This window comes from Rhinolophus sinicus, chromosome 18, assembly GCF_057876585.1.
Source record: "Rhinolophus sinicus isolate RSI-liver-muscle chromosome 18, RSI-T2T, whole genome shotgun sequence".
NCBI classification, from domain to species: domain Eukaryota; kingdom Metazoa; phylum Chordata; class Mammalia; order Chiroptera; family Rhinolophidae; genus Rhinolophus; species Rhinolophus sinicus.
The window spans coordinates 37,094,681-37,114,180 of NC_142518.1; the positions used below are offsets into that span (position 1 = coordinate 37,094,681).

At 44.6% G+C, this 19,500-nt stretch overlaps 1 protein-coding gene across 2 annotated transcripts in view; it reads right to left on the reverse strand.

The window, feature by feature from the left end:
- SYN1 (synapsin I) overlaps nt 1-18,543 on the reverse strand; it is a 54,498-nt gene extending 35,955 nt beyond the window's left edge. Inside the window, exons 1-5 of one of the 2 annotated variants that reach the window (XM_019716710.3) lie at nt 17,918-18,543; nt 7,248-7,305; nt 7,053-7,144; nt 5,453-5,609; nt 5,192-5,281 (exon numbers count right to left, since the gene is read on the reverse strand). In XM_019716710.3, coding sequence (XP_019572269.1) covers nt 5,192-5,281; nt 5,453-5,609; nt 7,053-7,144; nt 7,248-7,305; nt 17,918-18,294 — 774 coding nt within the window. In that variant the 5' untranslated portion in view covers nt 18,295-18,543. The remainder of the gene's footprint in view (nt 1-5,191; nt 5,282-5,452; nt 5,610-7,052; nt 7,145-7,247; nt 7,306-17,917) is intronic. The other variant, XM_019716711.3, reaches the window with a different exon arrangement.
- Nucleotides 18,544-19,500: the final 957 nt, after the last annotated feature.

The window sequence follows — 19,500 nt, forward strand, 5'->3', positions numbered from 1 at the left end:
AAAGGACAAAAATCATATAATTATATCAATAGATGCAGAAAAAATGTTTGACAAGATATGACATTCATTTATGATTAAAACACTTAATAAAATAGGTATAGAAGGAAAATACCTTCACATAATAAAGGCCATATATGACAAGCCCTCTGCTAATCTCATAATTAATGGTGAAAAACTGAAGCCCTTTGCTCTACGTTCAGGAACACGACAGGGCTGTCCCCTATCACCTCTGCTTTTCAACATAGTGTTGGAAGTTCTTGCCAGAGCAATCAGGCAAGAGAAAGAAACAAAAGGCATCCAAATTGGGAATGAAGAAGTTAAATTATCACTCTTTGCAGATGACATGATGCTATATATAGAAAACCCTAAAGACTCCACCAAAAAGCTATTAGAAACAATCAACGAATACAGTAAAGTTGCCGGCTACAAAATCAATGCACAAAAGTCCATTGTCTTCCTATATACTAACAATGAAATCGCAGAAAAAGAAATACAAAAAACAATTCCTTTTGCAATTGCAGCAAAAAGAATAAAATACCTAGGAATAAACTTAAACAAGGAAGTGAAAGACCTATATACTAAAAACTAAAAGACATTTTTAAAGAAATTGAAGAAAACACAAAGAAATGGAAAGAGGTTCTATGTTCATGGATTGGAAGAATTAGCATACTTAAAATGGCCATATTACCCAAAGCAATATACAGATTTAATGCAACCCCCATAAAAATCCCAATGGCATTTTTTAAAGAAATAGAACAAAAAAATCATCAGATTTGTGTGGAACCACAAAAGACCTCAAATAGCTAAAGCAATCCTAAGAAAAAATAATAAGGCTGGAGGTATCATACTCCCTGACTTCAGCTTGTACTACAGGGCTACAATAATCAAAACAGCGTGGTATTGGCAGATAAACAGACATACAGACCAATGGAATAGAATTGAGAACCCAGACATAAACTCACATAAATATGGACAGATAATTTTCAACAAAGAAGCCAAAAACATACAATGGAGAAAAGATAGCCTCTTCAACAAATGGTGCTGGGAGAATTGGAAAGCCATGTGCAAAAGAATGAAACTAGACTGCTGTCACCATGTACCAAAATTAACTAAAAATGGATCAAAGTCTTAAACATAAGACTTGAAACAATAAACTGCATAGAAGAAAACATAGGTACTAAACTTATGGACCTTGGGTTCAAAGAGCATTTTATGAATTTGACCCCAAAGGCAACAAAGTAGAAGCTAAAATAAATGAATGGGACTATATCAAACTAAAAAGCTTCTGCACAGCAAAAGAAACCATTGACAAAGTAAAGAGGCAACCAACCGAATGGGAGAAGATTTTTGCAAACAACGCCTCTAATAAGGGGCTAATATCCAAAATATATAAGGAACTCATACAATAACAACAACGAAAAAACAATACAATTAAAAAATGCTCCGAGGACCTGAAGAGACATTTCTCCAAAGAGGACATACAAATGGCCAATAGACATATGAAAAAATGCTCAACATCACTAATCGTCAGAGAAATGCAAATCAAAACCACAATGAGATATCACCTCACCCCAGTCAGAATGGCTGTCATCAACAAGACAAATAGTAACAAATGTTGGAGAGGCTGTGGAGAAAAAGGAAACTTCATACACTGTTGGTGGGAATGCAGATTGGTACAGCCACTGTGGAAGGCAGTGTGGAGGTTCATCAAAAAATTAAGAACAGAATTACCATATGACCCAACAATCCCTCTCCTGGGTATCTGCTCCCCAAAATATGAAAACATTTATCCATAAAGACATATGTGCTCCAATGTTCATTGTAGTTTTATTTACGGTGGCCAAGACATGGAAACAACCAAAATGTCCTTCGATAGATGAATGGATAAAGAAGTTGTGGTATATATACACAATGGAATACTATTCTGCCATAAGAAAAGATGAAATAGTACCATTTGCAACAACGTGGGTGGATCTTGAGATTATAATGCTAAGCGAAATAAGTCAGACAGAAAAAGTCAAGAACCATATGATTTCACTTATATGTGGTATATAAAACTGAAAACAACAAAAGGACAAGACAAACAAATGAGGAAACAAAAACTCATAGACACAGAGAATAGTTTAGTGGTTGCCAGAGGGTAAGGGGGGTGGGGGGTGGGAGATGAGGTTAAGGGGGATCAATATATGGTGATGGAAGGAGAACTGACTCTGGGTGATGAACACACAATGGCATTTATAGATGATGTAATACAGAGTTGTACACCTGAAATCTACGTAACTTTACTAACAATTGTCATCCCAATAAAGTTTAATTAAAAAAAACTATTTAACTCAAAAGTATACATTAATGGAGGAGTACAGAAAAAGACGTAAGAAATATAGAACACCAATAGCAAAATTATAAATAGAAATTCTATCTTATCACTAATTACAGTAAATGTAAATGAATTGAACACTCCAATTGAAAGGTAGAACTAGGCATAATGGATGAAAAATATTATCCAATTATATGCTGTTCTATAAGAGACACACTCTAGATTCGAAGACACAAATAAGTTGAAAGTAAATGCATGGGCCAGTCTGGTGGCCCAGGTGGTTGGAGCTCCGTGGTGCTCCTTACGCCCGAGGTTGCTGGTTCAATTCCCACACCGGCCAGTGAGCTGCGCCCTCTACAGCTAAGATTCTGAACAACAGCTCTCCTGGAGGTGGGCTGCTGTGATCAGCAAGCTGCGGAGTGCTGCCGTGAGAGGCCAGCAGCCAGCGAGAGCTGCCGTGAGCTGCCGTGAGCTGCCGTGAGCTGCCGTGAGCTGCCGTGAGCTGCCGTGAGCGGCCCATGGATGACTGGTGACCGACTGCCTCAGCCGGGGGGAGCGCAAGGCGCATAATACCAGCATGGGCCAAGGAGCTGTGTCCTACACAACTAGACTGAGAAACAACGCTTATACCAGAGTGTGTGTGTGTGTGTGTGTGTGTGTGTGTGTGTGTGTCGGGGGAGGCGGAAGTAGGGGGGAAAAGAAAAGTAAATGGATGGAAAAAGATTTACCATGCAAATAGTAACCAAAAGGGAGGTGGAATGGCTATACTAACGGATCAAATATACTTCACTTGTGAATTTGAACAAACATTTAAAAAGAATAAACACGAAACTTTCACAAACTCTTCCTAAAAATAGAAGAAAAGGCAACACACTGTCCGTCTCATTCTGAGGCTATTACCTTGATACCAAAACCAGACAGACATTGTAAGAAAACTACAGAACAATATGCTTTATGATTATAGATACACCTACTATGATTCTCAACAAAATACTAACAAACTGAATCCCACAATATATAAAAAAGATTATACATCAGACCAAGTGGGATCTGGCCCAGGGATGCAAGTGTGGCTCAACTTGCATGAAAATCAATTCATGTAATACACCATATTCATAGAATAAAGGAAAAAACCTACTTGATCATATCAAACATAGAAAAAGCATTTAACAAAGTCCCACATCCTCTCATGATAAAAACATTCAACAAGCTAGGAATAGAAGGGAATAGGTAGCAACGTCATATATGCTAGCTGCACTGCTGTAATCACTTTCACTCATTAAATAATTTAAATCTCACAGCAATTCTATGAGCAAGAACTACTCTTACCCACATTTCGCAAATGAGTACATGAAGGCACAAAGCATTTAAGTGATGCTTCCTACGTTAGAAAGTTAATAAGCTGTGGAGCTAGGATTCCAATAAAGAAATTCTGGCCACAGAGTCCACACTATTAATCACAAGCAACTATGCTGTCTCTCAAAGAATATGGAATAATAATAATGATAAACAAATTTGGTTTCCTGAAAACTAATGACTTGATCTTCATCTGGAAGTAAACTTAATTCATAACACTGCAAATTTGTATCAGTGACCATGATTTGTAATACAGATAAGAATTTTTAATATTAGTACCAATGTTATTTAAGTAAGCTGGTAATGTTGGGTCAATATTGATACTTAATTGTAATTTAATTCATAAAACTGGTGATGATTATTTATATATTATTCAGACACAAATTATATAAATGTAATTTGTAACATTGTTAAAAATATTAAACTAGTAGTAAAATTTGATGGCATTAATAATGGTGATTCAATTTCTATTTGTAACTAAAATTTGATTCATAACCGTGGTACTCATAATTTATATTGCTAATCATAACTTCAATATTAGTAATTATTTATAATAACAATTGGAATTTAATCATATTAATAATGATTTCTGTTAGTAACTAAGAATTCATAACATGCTCATAATTTATATTAGTAATATTAATTTGTAACACTGGCAATAATTTCTAACAACATTTTACAATGTTTTACTAATAGTTTAATTTCTTTTAGTAATTATTACTTAATTTACAACATAGGTGCTAATCACTTATATTGATAATCTTAATTTGTATCACTGGTAATAAATAGTAATGTTAGTTAGATTATTTGATGATATTAGTAATGATAGTACAATTTCTATTATTAAGTATAATATAATTCAAAACAGGGACTTATAATTTATAATTTGTAATGTTGATAATAATTTGTAATAATAGTTATAATATTTGATGATACTAGTCATGATTATTCAATTTCTATTGGGAACTATAGTTTAATTCATAACATTGGTACTCATAATTTATATCAGGAATATAAATTTGTAGTATTGGTGATAATTTGTAATATTAGTGATTATATTTTATGATAATAGTAGCCTACAATTTAATTACCATTTGTAAGCAATTTAATTTCTAACACTGCTATTGATAATTTTTATTGCCAATCCTAATTTGAGACATTGGTAACATTTCTATCAAGAGGAATATTTGATAATGTTAGTAACAATGATTTGATTTCTATATGTAATATAATCTGATTCATTACATTAGTTCTGTTAATTTACATTAGAAGTCGATTTTTAATACTGGTAAGAGAATACATACTGTATATAATAGGATTAATGATTTAAATCACACTTGTAATCACTTAACTAAATTCACAGTATTAATACACCCTCCCAAAGCAACTTCGCCCTCTGCAAGCACGTGCCAGCTGTGCTCTCTGATAGCATCCCATTGGTAACACATCCATTGGCAATACTATTGCAGTAGGCATGATGCTTTTCCCTTCTGCCCACTCTATTTCCCCCAGACTCACCATCTCTTTGTGATTGGGGTAGAAGGTCTGATCGATTAAAGGGAATTCCTGTGTCCCCAGTTTCTTGTGCAGCCGAACCATCTGGGCAAACTATGAGAGCCAGGAGAGACAAGTCAGCAAGTCCTTCACCTGGGGGAAGTCTCCAAACTGGGAGTCCAAGCTTGCACACTTCCTCAGTCCCCCAAAATCACAGTGATTTTGAGCTCCCACCTGCATGCATGAGATATTCCCTGTGCCAATAGCATCCTTCCTGTCACTTACCACCCAGGGCTTGTCACAGAAGTTGTAGACAGAATGCAAAGAGTTAACGCTGGGGATTCCAGCATACTGCAGCCCGATGACCAAACTGCGGTAGTCTCCGTTCCGCGCCATGCTGAAGGCGTGCTGACGGATCAGCACAAAGTCTGGCTTCAGAGACCTGGGGTTCAGGGGTAGGAGTGTTGAGGGTCCCCCTAGAAGCTTCCCACCTCCCTCAGAACAAAGACCAAGTTTCTAAACCTCCACAGCTCCTAGAAATTACAAAGTGATTTCTTACCTCAGCACACACGCACAAGCGGTTCCCTCCCCTACAAGCACCCTTCCTACCCTTTCCCCATCTGGTGACCCCCACCCCTTAAGCTTTTCCTACCTGCTCCTCTCCTCAACAAGGTCAGCTTGCAGCTTACCTAGTAGGTCTCTCAGACTACTAGCTGTCCTCAAAAGATGCTGCTCAGAATAAATTCCAGCCTCAGGGCCTCCACCTGGGCTGTTCCTTCTGCCTGAAACAGTTTCCCCCTAGATATCTGCATGTAGTTCTACTCAAATGTCTGTTACACTACAGGTCTACCTTATCCCAATTGTAGACCCCTCCACCAGCCCAAATCCCTACATCCCTTTGCTTCTATATATTTTTCCTTAGCACTTTTGCATTCTTTTATTTATTTGTGTATTGTGTGTATCCCATGGTAGAATGTAAGTTTCATGAGGGCAGAGGGGTTTGTGGGGTTTTTTTTTGGTCTTTTTTGGGGTCTGTTTTGTTCATTGCCAGGTCTTCAGCACGTAGAACAGCTCCTGGAGTACCACAGGTGCTCAATAAATGTTTGTTGAATGTCAAATGCTGAGAGTGACACCTGGCATACAGTAGACACTCAAGAAATGTCTGTTGAATTAATAACTGAAAAGTTTGGCTTGTGGTCTTCTGGGATCCTTGGCTTTTCTTCAGAAGAGAAGCTATCTTCCACATTCTGTTCCTAAGCTCTTTTTTTAAAATTGAAATATATTTGACAGATAACACTGTGTAAGTTTAAGGTGTATGACATGTTCATTTGATACATTTATATATTGTAATGTGATTGCCATTGTAGCATTAGTTAGCACTGCCTATCATGTCTTATAACTATTATTTCTTTTTTGTGACAGGAATAGTTGAGATCTAGCCTGTAAGCACGTTTGATCACTATGATAGAACGTTGCTATCTGTATTCACGATACTGTGCATTAGATCTCTAGGATTATTTATCTACCATTTTTGTGCCCTTAAACAATATCGCTCCTATTCTTCCATCCCCCAGGCCCTGGTCACCACCATTCTACTCTCTGTTTTTATGAGTTTGACTTTTTTACGATTTCACATATAAGGGACATCATGCAGCACTTGTCTTTCTCTGTTAACTTATCTCACTGAACACAGTGTCCTGAAGGTCCACCCATGTCATCACAAATGGCAGGATTTCCTTCTCTCTCGTGGCTGAATAACATTCCATTGCACTGTGCCTAAGTTCTTGCTCACAGAAGGATGGGTGGGGAGGTGGGGACTCTGCCTCAGCTCTAAGGGAGGCCTTAGGCCTCTCCCATAACACCAAGCTACCCTTTTTATACGCACCGCACAACCTTCACCCCATTCCGAAGAACTTCCATGTCCACAGAGAATCCACCATTGGCATGAGCCACGAGGTTGAGATCAGAGAATTCAGCCTGGAAAGGAAAAAAAATCAGTGATTCACTCCCATCGCACAAAAATGACCACTCAGTTTGCAATCTGGACAGTTCACCCCCAAGTCCACCTGCCCCAACTAACCTGTTCTACTTTAATGTCAATTTCTCCATGGATCTTTTTTCCTTTGAAGTATTTCGCCCTGGAGAGAAAAGGAGAGCACATCCATCAATGCTCAAATCTCAGGAAGACAGAACCCAGGCCTGTCCTTTGCCCATTTTGTCCCTTTGGTGCCACTAGAGAAACCATAGAGTGATTTATGATTGTTGAAATACTTTGAAAAACTCAAACAATACTTTGTGAACAATAAAAAAACAATAAAGTAATCCTCGTGGAGGTGTATAAATGTCAAAGACCATTGCAGGCTTTAAAATAAGTCCTTAAACCTCAGAAATCAGGCAACTCCCAAAGTATGGTCTGCTCGTCACACTGCTATTGTAATGTTTTTGGAAAGCTTTGGAAAATAAGGGGTGCTGTGTAAACTGTAACATACTTTGAAATTGCACAGAGGTTTGTAAATGTCAAAGAACCATAAAGAATACATACAAATGAAGTCTGTCTGGATTTGTCTCAGGGCCTGAGTCCGCTTGTGTGGCCTGAAGCATCTCTCTGCTCTCTGGCCCTTTCCCAAGGAGGAGCACATTCACCACATGTGGTTGTGCCGTGAGGGACACAACAGCCACGGGTGGGCATGGGTATCAGAAAAGAAGGAGCAGACTGAGGGGCACAGGCTGGTGGTGGTGCTATAGAAGCTGGAGCCAGCAATGATGGAGGTGAGGAGGAATGCATTGAGGAGGCGGGGAAGCCATAGGAAGGAGAGGAGGAGGAGCAGCCGTAGGCACAGCACTAACTGCTATGTCACTGTCCCTGGGCCCATCCCCAGCGGGACCAGGTTTCCAGGGGCATCTTCCCCCAGGCTCAGGATTCCTACCTGACAGGTTTCTTCACAGACAGAAGCTCATCCCCAATCAGTTTTCTCATAGAAGGGGGATGAGGGGAGAAGGCACTCCTGGGGTCACCTTCATGCATACAATCAGGGTCTCGGACACACACACACACACAGCACAAAGGGGCCCTACTGGCTTGACTGATATACCCAAAAGACCTCAAGCACAGTTCTCTTTCTCTCTCTCTCTCTCTCTCTCCATCACTGATACTGACCCCTCACAAGTGTTGGGAAAGAATCTTTCTTAGAACTGCATTTTTCATTTATAACATGGAGATGAGTGTAGACTGTATCACTATTTTTCAAACGTTTTTGACCATAAGGGTCGTGAGTACTGTGGGGCTTTGTTCAGATGTCCTCTTTGGGGCCAATGCACCTGAATATCAGGGTGACAGCTCACAGCTGTGTCCCACTGGGAATTGGCTTCTGTCCCAGGGAACTGCCTTGGCCAAGGTTACACCTACCTCGGGCAGTCCATGGCTTATATCTGGTCTGAGTGAGCACGAAGGCCAGCCTCTTTGCCTCCACCTAGGCTGATCCTGAAGGACCATCCCAGCCCCAGAGCGCCCTCTAGGAACAGCTGTGGCCACTGATGCAGCCACATCGTGGAGCAGCTTCTCCTGCCCCATCCTGCCCTCCTTACAGGTGTTGATACCAAAGGCACTCCCCAGTAAGCCTCCGACATGCAACTGTTTCAAAACCTGTTTCCAGAGAGTCCAACCTAAAACAGTGGGCCAGAGAAGTCAAACCACAAATGCCATTTTAGAGCTGAGTCACCCAGCAGCCAGCAGACTAGCAGAGGAGCCATCACTTGTTGGGGCGTGGAGCACAGATAGCCCCTGACATGCTGTAGTGACACAAAGCGCTCTGCAGCAGGTTCGGGCTATGACGCAAGCAAAACGCCACTTGAACCATGAAATCTGGCAGATTCCATGATACTGGAAGTGTCAGTAGTGGGAAAAGATAGTGTGGAGTTTATTCTCCCGAGTGGGAAAATGACAGTGCAGGCCCCTGCGGTTTTGGAGCAGCAGTAACTTTTACTGATGGTGGGCTGTAATGAGATGCTGGTGGAGAGGAATACAGTAGCTGGTGAAATATCCCTGGTACTTGAAAGGTGTGAGGGAAATGGTAACCAGACTTGGGTGACTATTCACTAAACACCATTGATTAGCTGAAGAAAGATCTGACATGCTCAGGGTGAATAATCACCAACTCAAAGCAAAATGTAAAAGCCAGAGGACCTCCTTGGCTGCATTTAAAATTTTTTTTTATTTATTTTAAGTGTGTTTTTCCAGGACCCATCAGCGCCAAGTCAAATAGTTGTTTCAATCTAGTTGTGGAGGGCGCAGCTCACAGTGGCCCATGTGGGGATCAAACCGGCAACCTTGTTGTAAGAGCACTGCGCTCTAACCAACTGAGCTAACCGTCCGCCCCCCCTCCTTGGCTGCATTGAAGGAAATCCCAAGCTTCTGCAACCAGAGGGTAGTCAGAGGGGAGGAACAGGCTTAGGACTTAATTGCAAGTGTAGTAGAACTTCAGAGAAGGTTGAATTCTCACACCCAGGATGTCTCCTATGCCATATTCAGGGCCATAATAGGACAGGAGTGGGGCCCTGAGACTTGGGATGGGGATACCTGGGAAGATGAATGTAACTCCTTGAACTTAAAGATTCACCTGCAGAAGTAGCCCACTCCTCCTTGTTAAAATATAGACCTTCCCTCTCCTTGAAGATAATGCAGAAGCCTCGAATGAAGCAGGTGTCTCATAAAACACTGCTTGCCCCTTTCAGAATCTACCCTCCTCCTTCCCCTCTCAGCAACCAGATCAATCACCAGGGTCAAATCCTAGCATCTGACTGGAGAGGTTGTAAGCTTGCAAAGGAAGGAAAGCAAAAATACACAGAAGCTGAAGAGTCTGGCTAATGTGTTTTGGCAGGAGCTGGGAAAGGTTGCACGAGACTGGATCCTGAGGATGATGAATCCCGGGGGTGGAACATGAAGGTGGGGCACCCTCCCGGGACACAGAACTTAAAACCCTGACAACGACTCTAGCAGATGTTACTCATACACTGCTGGATGGCTTATGGAAACTTGGAGAAAACAACGGCTCACATCAAGTGAAGCGGAAATACTGTAACTTTATGGTAAACTGTGGAGGAAAGGATCAAAGGGCCAAAGAAGCAGACATGTTAGAGTAGATATTCTACTAAAGTCTGGAAAACTCACCAGTTGACTATGTTCTATGGGAGGGCCCAGAGGATATACCCAACTTACAAAATCAATGAGGAAGATTCTGGTGAGAGTGGCACCAGCCATGTTGAGGAGCACAGTAGTTGTAGGTAATAAATGAAGTCCTGGCCCAGGTCCTGTGCACAGTGGTTCCATTGCGTCCACAGACCCATCTGGTGGTCACTTCCCCAGTTCACAAATGCATAATTGGAACTCATATATCTGTAGTTGTCAGAACACTTACATGGGTTACTTGGCCTGGCCTGTGGGTAAGAGCTATTGTAGTACGGAAGTCTAAATGGATGCCTCTGAAACTACACCCCGCTTCTCCAATCCAAACAGGAAATCAAAGATAATATTGTATCTATTCTAGGGGTGATGGTGGAAATTAGTGCCACTCAAAGATCTAAAGGACGCAGCAGTGTTAGTCCCATCATATCTCCAATGAATTAACCAATTCGGCCCCTGAGGAGGCTGGATGGATCCTGGAGAATGTTTGTAGACTACTGCAAACTCAACTAAGTAGTAGCCCTGGTTGAAGCTACTGTACTGGACATGCTGTCATTGCGAGAACAGATTAAGAAGACCTCAGACACAGCAGGTGGCCACTGAGTTAGTGAATGCATTCTTTTCCTTTCTGATCAGAAAAGAGGATCAGAAATGTTTTACACTCACAGGGGGAGTGACAATGACATTCATTCATGGTCTTGCCATAGGGCTATGTTATCTTTATCACCCTGTGTCATCATATAGTGCAAAGGGACCTGGACCATCTGGGCATCCCACAGAAAATCACACTGGATTACTATATTGATTGCATCATATTGATTGGGCAAGATAAGCAAGAGGTGGTTAGTACATTGCCTTGATAAGACACATGCACTCCAGAGGGTGGGAGGTAAAACCTACAAAGACTCAGGGGCCTGCCACATTAGTAAAATGGTTAGGGATCCAAGGCATGCCAGAACAGCAGTCCAAATAATAAGATAATGCATTCCATCTTGCACCTCCCACAATGAGGAAAAAACCCAACATCTGGTATGTCTTTTCCGATCCTGGAGGCAGCATATTACACATCTGGAAATACTACTCTGAGCCATATTTCAGGTGACATGTAAGGCTGCCAGCCCTGAGTGGGAGCCAGAACAGAAATGGGCTCGATGCAAGCAGTCCTGCCACTCAGGCCATATGATCCGGCAGATCCTAAGATAGTGGAGGTGTCAACAGTGGGAAAAGATGCAGTGTGGAGCTTATGCGAAGCTCAAGTGGGAGGCCCCTGGGCGTCGGGAGCAAGGCCATGCCATCTGCAGCAGAGAATTACATGCCTTTTGAGAAACAAATCCTGGTGCAGTGCTGGGCCCTGATAGAGACAGAATGCTTGACCATTGGGCACCTAGTAAGTGTGCATCCAGAGTGCCCATTATAAGCTAGGTTGTGCCAGGCCTGCCAACTAATAAAGTCAAACAGGTCCAGCAGCCAGAGTTGCACCCAAGTAGGACCAACCAAGCTGCCTGAGCAGGTAGCCCAGATGTCCAGGTCAGCCAAACTGTTGTGCTCATGCCTCCCTCACCTCCCTAAGGGGATTCCTTACAACCAGCAGATGAAAGAAGAAAAAGCCTAAGCTTGCTTCACAAATGGGTTGGCTTGGTATGTGGTTGGAAGCCAAAAGCGGACAGTGGCTGCACTATCGGCCCACTCGGAGTGGCCTTGAAAATAGTGGCAGAGCCCCCACTGGACAAAGCTTTGGGCTGTATACCTGTTCACCTACTTTGTGGAGAAAGAGAAGTGGCCCAAGATTAGAATATATGTTCACTGATGTGCAGTGGTGAATGGCTTGGCTGATTAGTCAGAGGCCTTGAAGAAAAACGATTGGAAGACTGGAACAAGGAGGTCTGGGACACAAAAATGTAGGTGGACATATAGGCATGGAGATGAAGTAGAGTGAGGAGCAGAGATCTTTGTATTGTGTGTTAACACCCACCAGACAGCATCCGCCATGGAAGTGGCACTAAGCTACCAGGTAGACAGATGAGTTAGCCGATGACGTCAGCCAGCCTCTGGAATCCGTCATCCCAGTGCTGGGAGACAGGCACACACATGAAGTGGTAAGAGTAACAGACATAGAGGCTACATGTTGGGCCTACAGAATTATTGCTGAATGTCCAACCTGCAAGCAACAGAGACCAATACTGAGTCCCTGACGTGGCACTGTCCCTCATGAAGACCAACCAGCTATTCTGTGGCAAGCTGACTACATCGGGCCCTTTCCATCCCGTAAAGGGTAATGACTAATTTTGAATGGAATAGTCTATATATGGGTTTTCCTTTCTTAACTGCAGGACCTTGGCCAGCATTGCTATCCAAGGGCTTACACAGTATTTGACCCACGAGTATGGGATCCCACATAACATTGCATCAAACAGCAAAAGAGGTGCAAAAGTGGGCCCATGACCATGGAATCAACCGATGACATTATATACCACACTACCCAGAAGCTGCTGGCCTGGTAGAGTGATGGAACAACTTGTTGTAGCCACAGCTAAGCCCCCAGCTTGGAGGTGATACCATGCAAGAATGGGGCACCATCCTCCAAAACCCAGTGTACACCCTAAATCAATGACCATCGTTCGTGCTATGTTTCTAATAGGTACAATGTGTGTACACGGGTCTGGGAACCCAGAAGTGAAAGTGGAAGTAGCCCAGCTTACCACCAATCCCAGTGATCCACGTCTGGAATGTGTGCTTTCTGTTCCCTCAGGGCTCTACAGGGTTAGAGGTCCTGGTTCTTTAAGGGGGAACACTGCTACCAGGGAACACAGCAAGCATCCCATTACATTCTAAGCTTTGACTGCTCTCCGGACACGGAAGGTTTCGCACACCAACGGACACGAAGAGGAGTCACTGTCTTGGCACATGACCCTGATCGTCAGGAGGAGGCAGGGCTGCTGTTACACAGGGGGGGCAGGGAGGCACCCAGGTGATCTGCTTGCACACATGTTGGTACTTCTTGCTCAACTTTGAGAGCGCATGGACAAGTAGAGCAGCCACAGCCTGAAGACAGCATGGGGACCAAGGGCTCAGGGAGGTCTCAGGATGAGGGGACGGATCATGCACCAGGTGAGCCACCAAGACCAACACAGGTACCAACTGAGGGTGAGGGGAATCTAGAATGTATAGTAGAAGGAGACAACACATATTATTTATTTATGCCACATTTATCAGCTGCAGCAGTGGAGGCTCTCGTTCGTCTCACTAACCATGCACTTTCAAGTTTCCCTCAGAAAACAAGGCCAATTGCAGTCCTGGAAATGCTGTTCCCAGATCGGGTGAATGTACTCTAAGAAGCGAGTGAATCTGAGCAGTACAAGGGGTGGACCGTGTACTCCACCCAGACCCTCACCCTCCTCCCCAGGCCTTTGCATCTATCCCCCAGCTTCTGGGAGTAGCTGCTGCTGGAGGCTCACAGTGCCATCCCGCCCTGGGAACTGCCCTCTGCAGCTCTGATCTGCCTTCCCCAAGATTGTCCCTCCTCTCAGGGGGCCTCCATGACTGACTGATGCAGGAATGCAGAAGCCTGGCCACCCCCCCCCATTGGGATAGCTCTGGACGGTCATCCCAGCTCCAGAGCTCCCCAGAGGATTGGCTGAGACCTCTGTTGTGGCTGCATCAGAGCTCAGCCTTTCCTTCTGCCAACTCTTGCGTCCCCCACTCCTCCCCCACAACAGGTGTTCCCCAGAGCTCTCCCCAAGAAATCTGCATGCAAATCTCAGAGTCTCAAGGTCTGCTTTCAGGGAAGTCTCAGAAAAGAAGTCACAGTAACAAATATAGTTTATATAACCCACCATATACATATTTACATAAGAACCCACCCTACATATATAATATATATTATATAAGACACATATATATTATATAGCAAATACAATGTTGGATAATATAGGATGTCTTATATGATATATAACATACAATATATTGTTTATTACATATGTGTAGCTGTATCTAGACTGTATAGTAGAATGTATTTAAATATATATATATATAATTAGAATGAAAGTTTCAGAAAATAATTACCCCTACTATGTGCAATAGAGTCTGAAACTTCCTTTTCTATTTTATTCCATTTCATGAAGCAAAATATACACACATGTATGTATTATATACTGTAAACCCATTATATAATAAATGTATTATTAGTATATGTCATATATAATATATGGCATACATTATTGATTATATTTCATATTGGATTAACAGTTTTGCTAAATAATAATTCCATTTATTATGTGCAACATACTTGGTTATTTTCTATTTTCATTCATCCTACTTCATTAACAAAATGAAATGCTGGTCACAAGCCAATAGATGGCCCACAGTTTGAAAAACACTGGACTAAATTATCTCTAAAAATGGGAGATGAGCCTCAGCTCCAGAATTTGCAACTTTCAATCGCAGAGGATTTGAGACCCAGAAAGGAATGACAATGAGATTTGGTGGGAAAGGCGTCAGACTTTATGTGTACAATTTATTAGAGTTTGCACAACGCCTCTTTTTTTTCCAGGCTGAGATATCTAAAACTTGCATAGCTCTGAATGTCTGCAAGTTGGTGACGCAGAGGTCTCTGTCCCCACACTGAGCTGGTGTATATAAGCTCTCTCCCTTTATCTGTCCTACCCCACCTATAGTAGACACTAAATAAATATTTGCTACATTGACTGAAAGAAAAGACTGGAGCAGCTGCTGGGATAAAGGAGGGGGGCTGATTCTGCAATGCAGAAGGGGAAGGAAGAATCTTTCACTGAATCTAGCAGGTTCTCAATAAATTCTTCCTGGACAAATTAGAAGAAAAAATGGAAAACACTGGAGTTATGATTATGGGAAGGGGAAGGGTCTTGTCAGTATTCAGTAGATAATTAATAAATGCTTGTTGGAATAAAGGAAAAAGCAGCAAAGAACCTGCCTGGAGGGTCAGAGTGGAGAAGGGATCTGAAGGATGACGGTTACCAATATTCAGAGGGGACTCATAAAGGTTTGTTGACTTCAGTGAAGCAAATTTAGTCAGGAAGATGGCAGCTGTGCGAGTGGGTGTTGGTGAAGGAATCCTAGCATGTATTCAGTAAATGCTTTGTGGAATGATGGAGAAAAGACTGGAGGATCTGATGCAGGGATGGGAATGTGGTTGTTTGAACAGAATACACTAAGAGATTAATAAATGCTCGTTGGGTTAATTGGGGGAAAGGAGCCATTGGGAAGATAGCCATCTGAGTGGGGGAGGGAACCTGGCCAGCATAGAGTAGGTGCACATTATGAGCTTTTAGGATTGTGTAGTGTGGAAGGCAGGGTGAAGGTTGTTGAAGGGGGAATTAGGGCTACAAGAGGGGGAGGAGAAGAGGCTTTGAATATGGGGTTCTTAGTAGTATACAATAAGTGTTCATTAAACAATTGTGACATTAAATGGAGGAAAAGGTATAGAGAATCCAGCTGGTGATGAGGATTAGAAGGAAGAAAAACTGAAGGAGGGGTCTTAGTATATAGGAGTGTTTAACACAAGCCTCCCACACTCACACATGAAAAGTATCTGTAAAATAAATAATTGGCTCTGAAAAGAGAGAAAGGATGCTGGGTAAGGGCTCCTGGGGGGGAGGGGTTCTCTAACCAGTAACAAGCTGATTCGCAATAAATTTAGGCTGAAGTAGACCCTTGGGCAGGGAGCTCTTGAGATAGGGGCAGAACTTCCAGACTTGGAATGGCTCTTATATAGTTAGTAGGTGCTCAAAAAGTGTTTAGCAGCTTAAATAGAAGAAAGGCTCTTTGAAGTATGGACTTAAGATTGGGAGAGGGAATCCTAAGGACACTGAAGGGAGTGGGAAAGGGGTAACCTTTATAATTTGGGCTCTGGACTTATCAAAGTAAAGGAGCCTGGGGAGAGGCTTTATGATTGATGCAAGTTCTCCTAGGGGTAATGAAGTGGGGTGTACTCCCTACACACAATAGGTACTGGATCCACTGCAAGAAAAGGACTTTGGGGAGGAAGAGTGAACACAGAGCACACAGAAGGCACTCCATAAATGCTGACAGAACCCATTGGAGGGAAGGGCCTTTGGGGGAAGGAGATTAGAATTGAGCACCTGGCACATAAGGAATAAATGCATAGTGAATCCATTAAGAGAAAAGGTCTTTGGGGGGGGGCGGGGCTAGGGATGGGCATACAATCACCAGACCCATTGGAGGAAAAGTCTTTTGGGGAACGGGAGTGGGGATGCAGAAACTTGATCTATGCAAGCTTGATCCTCCATCTATGGGAGGAAAGGCTTTTGTGGAGGAGGCACAGAATCAGGCACACAGCAGGTGCTCCATAAATGCTCCAAGGAGTTATTAAAAAGAAAAGGTGTTTGGAAAGAGGGATTGAAATAGTACACACAGCAAGTGCTAGATATCTGATTACTGTATTAATTGGAGGCAAATCCCTTTATGGAGAGGGTCTAAGTTTGGATCGTGCAGAAGGTGCTCAATACATGCAAACTGAAGCCACTGGAGGAAAAGGCACTGGGGAAAGGGTTTGGGGATGGGGTAAATAGAAGGCACTCAATTAAAGCTTGCTGACTACACTGGAGAAAAGAGTCTTTAGAGAAGGCTCACACAGTAGGCGGTTGATAAGTACTAGGTGGGTCCATCAAAGGAAAGGTCTGTGAAGAAGTAGCTTGAAAATGGGGGATAAAGGAGGCACTCGATAAATGCCTTCTAGAGCCATTGTAGGAAAAGGATTTTGGGGAGAGAGTCTGAGGATGAGTCACACACAGACGGCTAAAAAATGTTCATTTGAGGAAAATGATATGTTTGAGAAAGGGGCATACATCAAACACTTAATAAACGCTTTCTAGATTCTTTGGAGAAATAGGCCTTTGGAGAGGGGGTCCGGAGTTGGGGCACACAGAAGGCATTCAATGAAGGCTCACAGGATCCATTAAAGGCAACATTTTTGGTGAGAAGCTGAGGTGGGATACACAGCAGGCACTCGAAGTTCACTGACTAGTTTTAAAGGTCCTTGAGGAGAGGGCTGGGGTCGGGCACGCAGCTCACTCTGGATACATGCTCACAAGATCTATTAGAGAGAAGGCCTTAGAGCAAGGGTTGCAGGGGACAAGACACATGTCAAACTCTCAACGAATGATCACAAAATTCATAAAGCCAAAGGCCTTGGAGAAAGGCTCCTGTTGAGGCACACTGCAGGTACTTGATACATGCTCACGAGATCCATTAGAGGATAAATAAGGCCTTTGGTGTGAGGGTTGGGGGGGGCAGGGAACATTCTGCTCTCAAATGTTCACATGACACATTGAAGCCAAGGCTTTTGGGAAGGAGGTACACAGCAGGTGCCCCATAACCTCCCCCTGTATGGATCGAGGGGATCTGGGGTGGGGTAAGGGCGGGGTACACAGGAAGTGGCCAGCATAATAATTTAAAGGAAAAGGGTCTAGGCGAGGGGGCTCAGGTGCTAGGCACACAAGTGGTGCTCGATAATTGCTCGTCACGGAACCATCTGGGGACCCAGGCCCATGGAGAGACATGGGGCAGTGGCTTACCAGTCGGTGTGGGGCTCGTCGATGACCAGCAGCACCCTAGCGGCGGCGCCCCCACGGCCTGCGCCCCCAGAGCCGCCGCCCACCTGCTCGCTAAAGGTGGCGGCCGCGGCCGCAGTGGTCTGCTTGACAGCGTTGGACAGCGACGAGAAGAAGCCACCACCCCCGGAGGACCCTGGGCTAGGGGCGGCCGGAGAGGCCACAGGGGCGCCCGCGGAGGCCCTTTCGGCAGTGGCGGTCGTGGGACCGGGCGTGGCTCCGGGGCTGGGGGCAGCAGGTGGTGGCGGGGTCGGCTGCGGGCGTTGCAGGTCTGTCATGTACCCATTTGGCAGATTGGCCATGAAGTTGCTGTCCGACAGGCGGCGCCGCAGGTAGTTCATGGCTGCAGCGCGGGGCAGGGGGTCCTAGGAGCAGTCTGGTCAGGAGCCGCGGGGGCGGACCGCGCCGAGCCCAGGAGCACAGCTGCACTCTCAGGCACGACGCGACTCTTTCGCTGCCCGCTGCAGACTGAGGCAGCGCTTAGTCGCGGCCGCCGCAGCGCGGATGGTCGCGCCCGTGCGCCCCTATCTCGTGCCTCGCGTGGTGCAGTCCGGCAGGGCCGCCGGCGGCGTGGACGCGACCAAGGCGACCGGGAAGGGGAGTTTGTGGAGGAATGGCGAGTGACGTCAGCGCGCCTTCAGTGCTGGGGCGGCGGTGGCGCGCGCCGGCTGGCGGGGGCGAAGGCGCTGTCCGCGGTGCTGAAGGTGGCAGTGCGCACGCGCCACGCCGCATCTTGTTCCCCTCCCCCCCTCCGATTGGGGATGCGCAATTTGGGGAGTGGGGGCGGGGGTAGGTGCTTGTCCGAAGGGTAGGGGTGGGTGGTCAGTCAAGCCCCCCACCCCACTTCATCCTGGTCTTCAGACTCAGTCGCATCCACACGCAGGACCCTCCGCAGATACTTGGTTTCCAGTGTTGATATTCACCGCAGAAGGCATGTATGGGGGGGTGGGAATGGAGGCATACACAGAGACACAAAAGTACAGAAATAACTCCCTCATGGCGAGGGGTGGGGGTCACACTTAGTACCCCGCAGCGTGATCAGTTTCCCACTTCTACACAGGCTCAGCTAGGCAGAGGCATGCGGGGGTGGTGTAGACAGCAACAGACAGGCGGAGTTGGACACTTGGGCGGGGTACACACCCTTGCCCTGGGGGGCTGGAGACGCACAGGGAATGACACACACAAAAGTAAGGAAACACACGGAGGCATGTACAGACAGAGAAGACACACCAATCTAGGAATCTATACACACCCAAGTCCAGGGTAACACACATGGACATACATGCATACATGCACGTGTATACACCTACACGCACCCGGGCACCACACTAACACACTGAACCAGGGAAACTCACACGAGTATGCACAACCAGATAAAAGGCATACCCACAGACGATAACGAACATAGATCAGCCACACCGGCACATTCCCTGAAGCTCTAGCCCTGACGTGTGTCCATCTATCCCCCTCTACATACATACTCGGTCTGTACGCCCCCATTCGTCTGCCAAAAATCACGATAACCACCTGGTATTATCAGTGCCCAT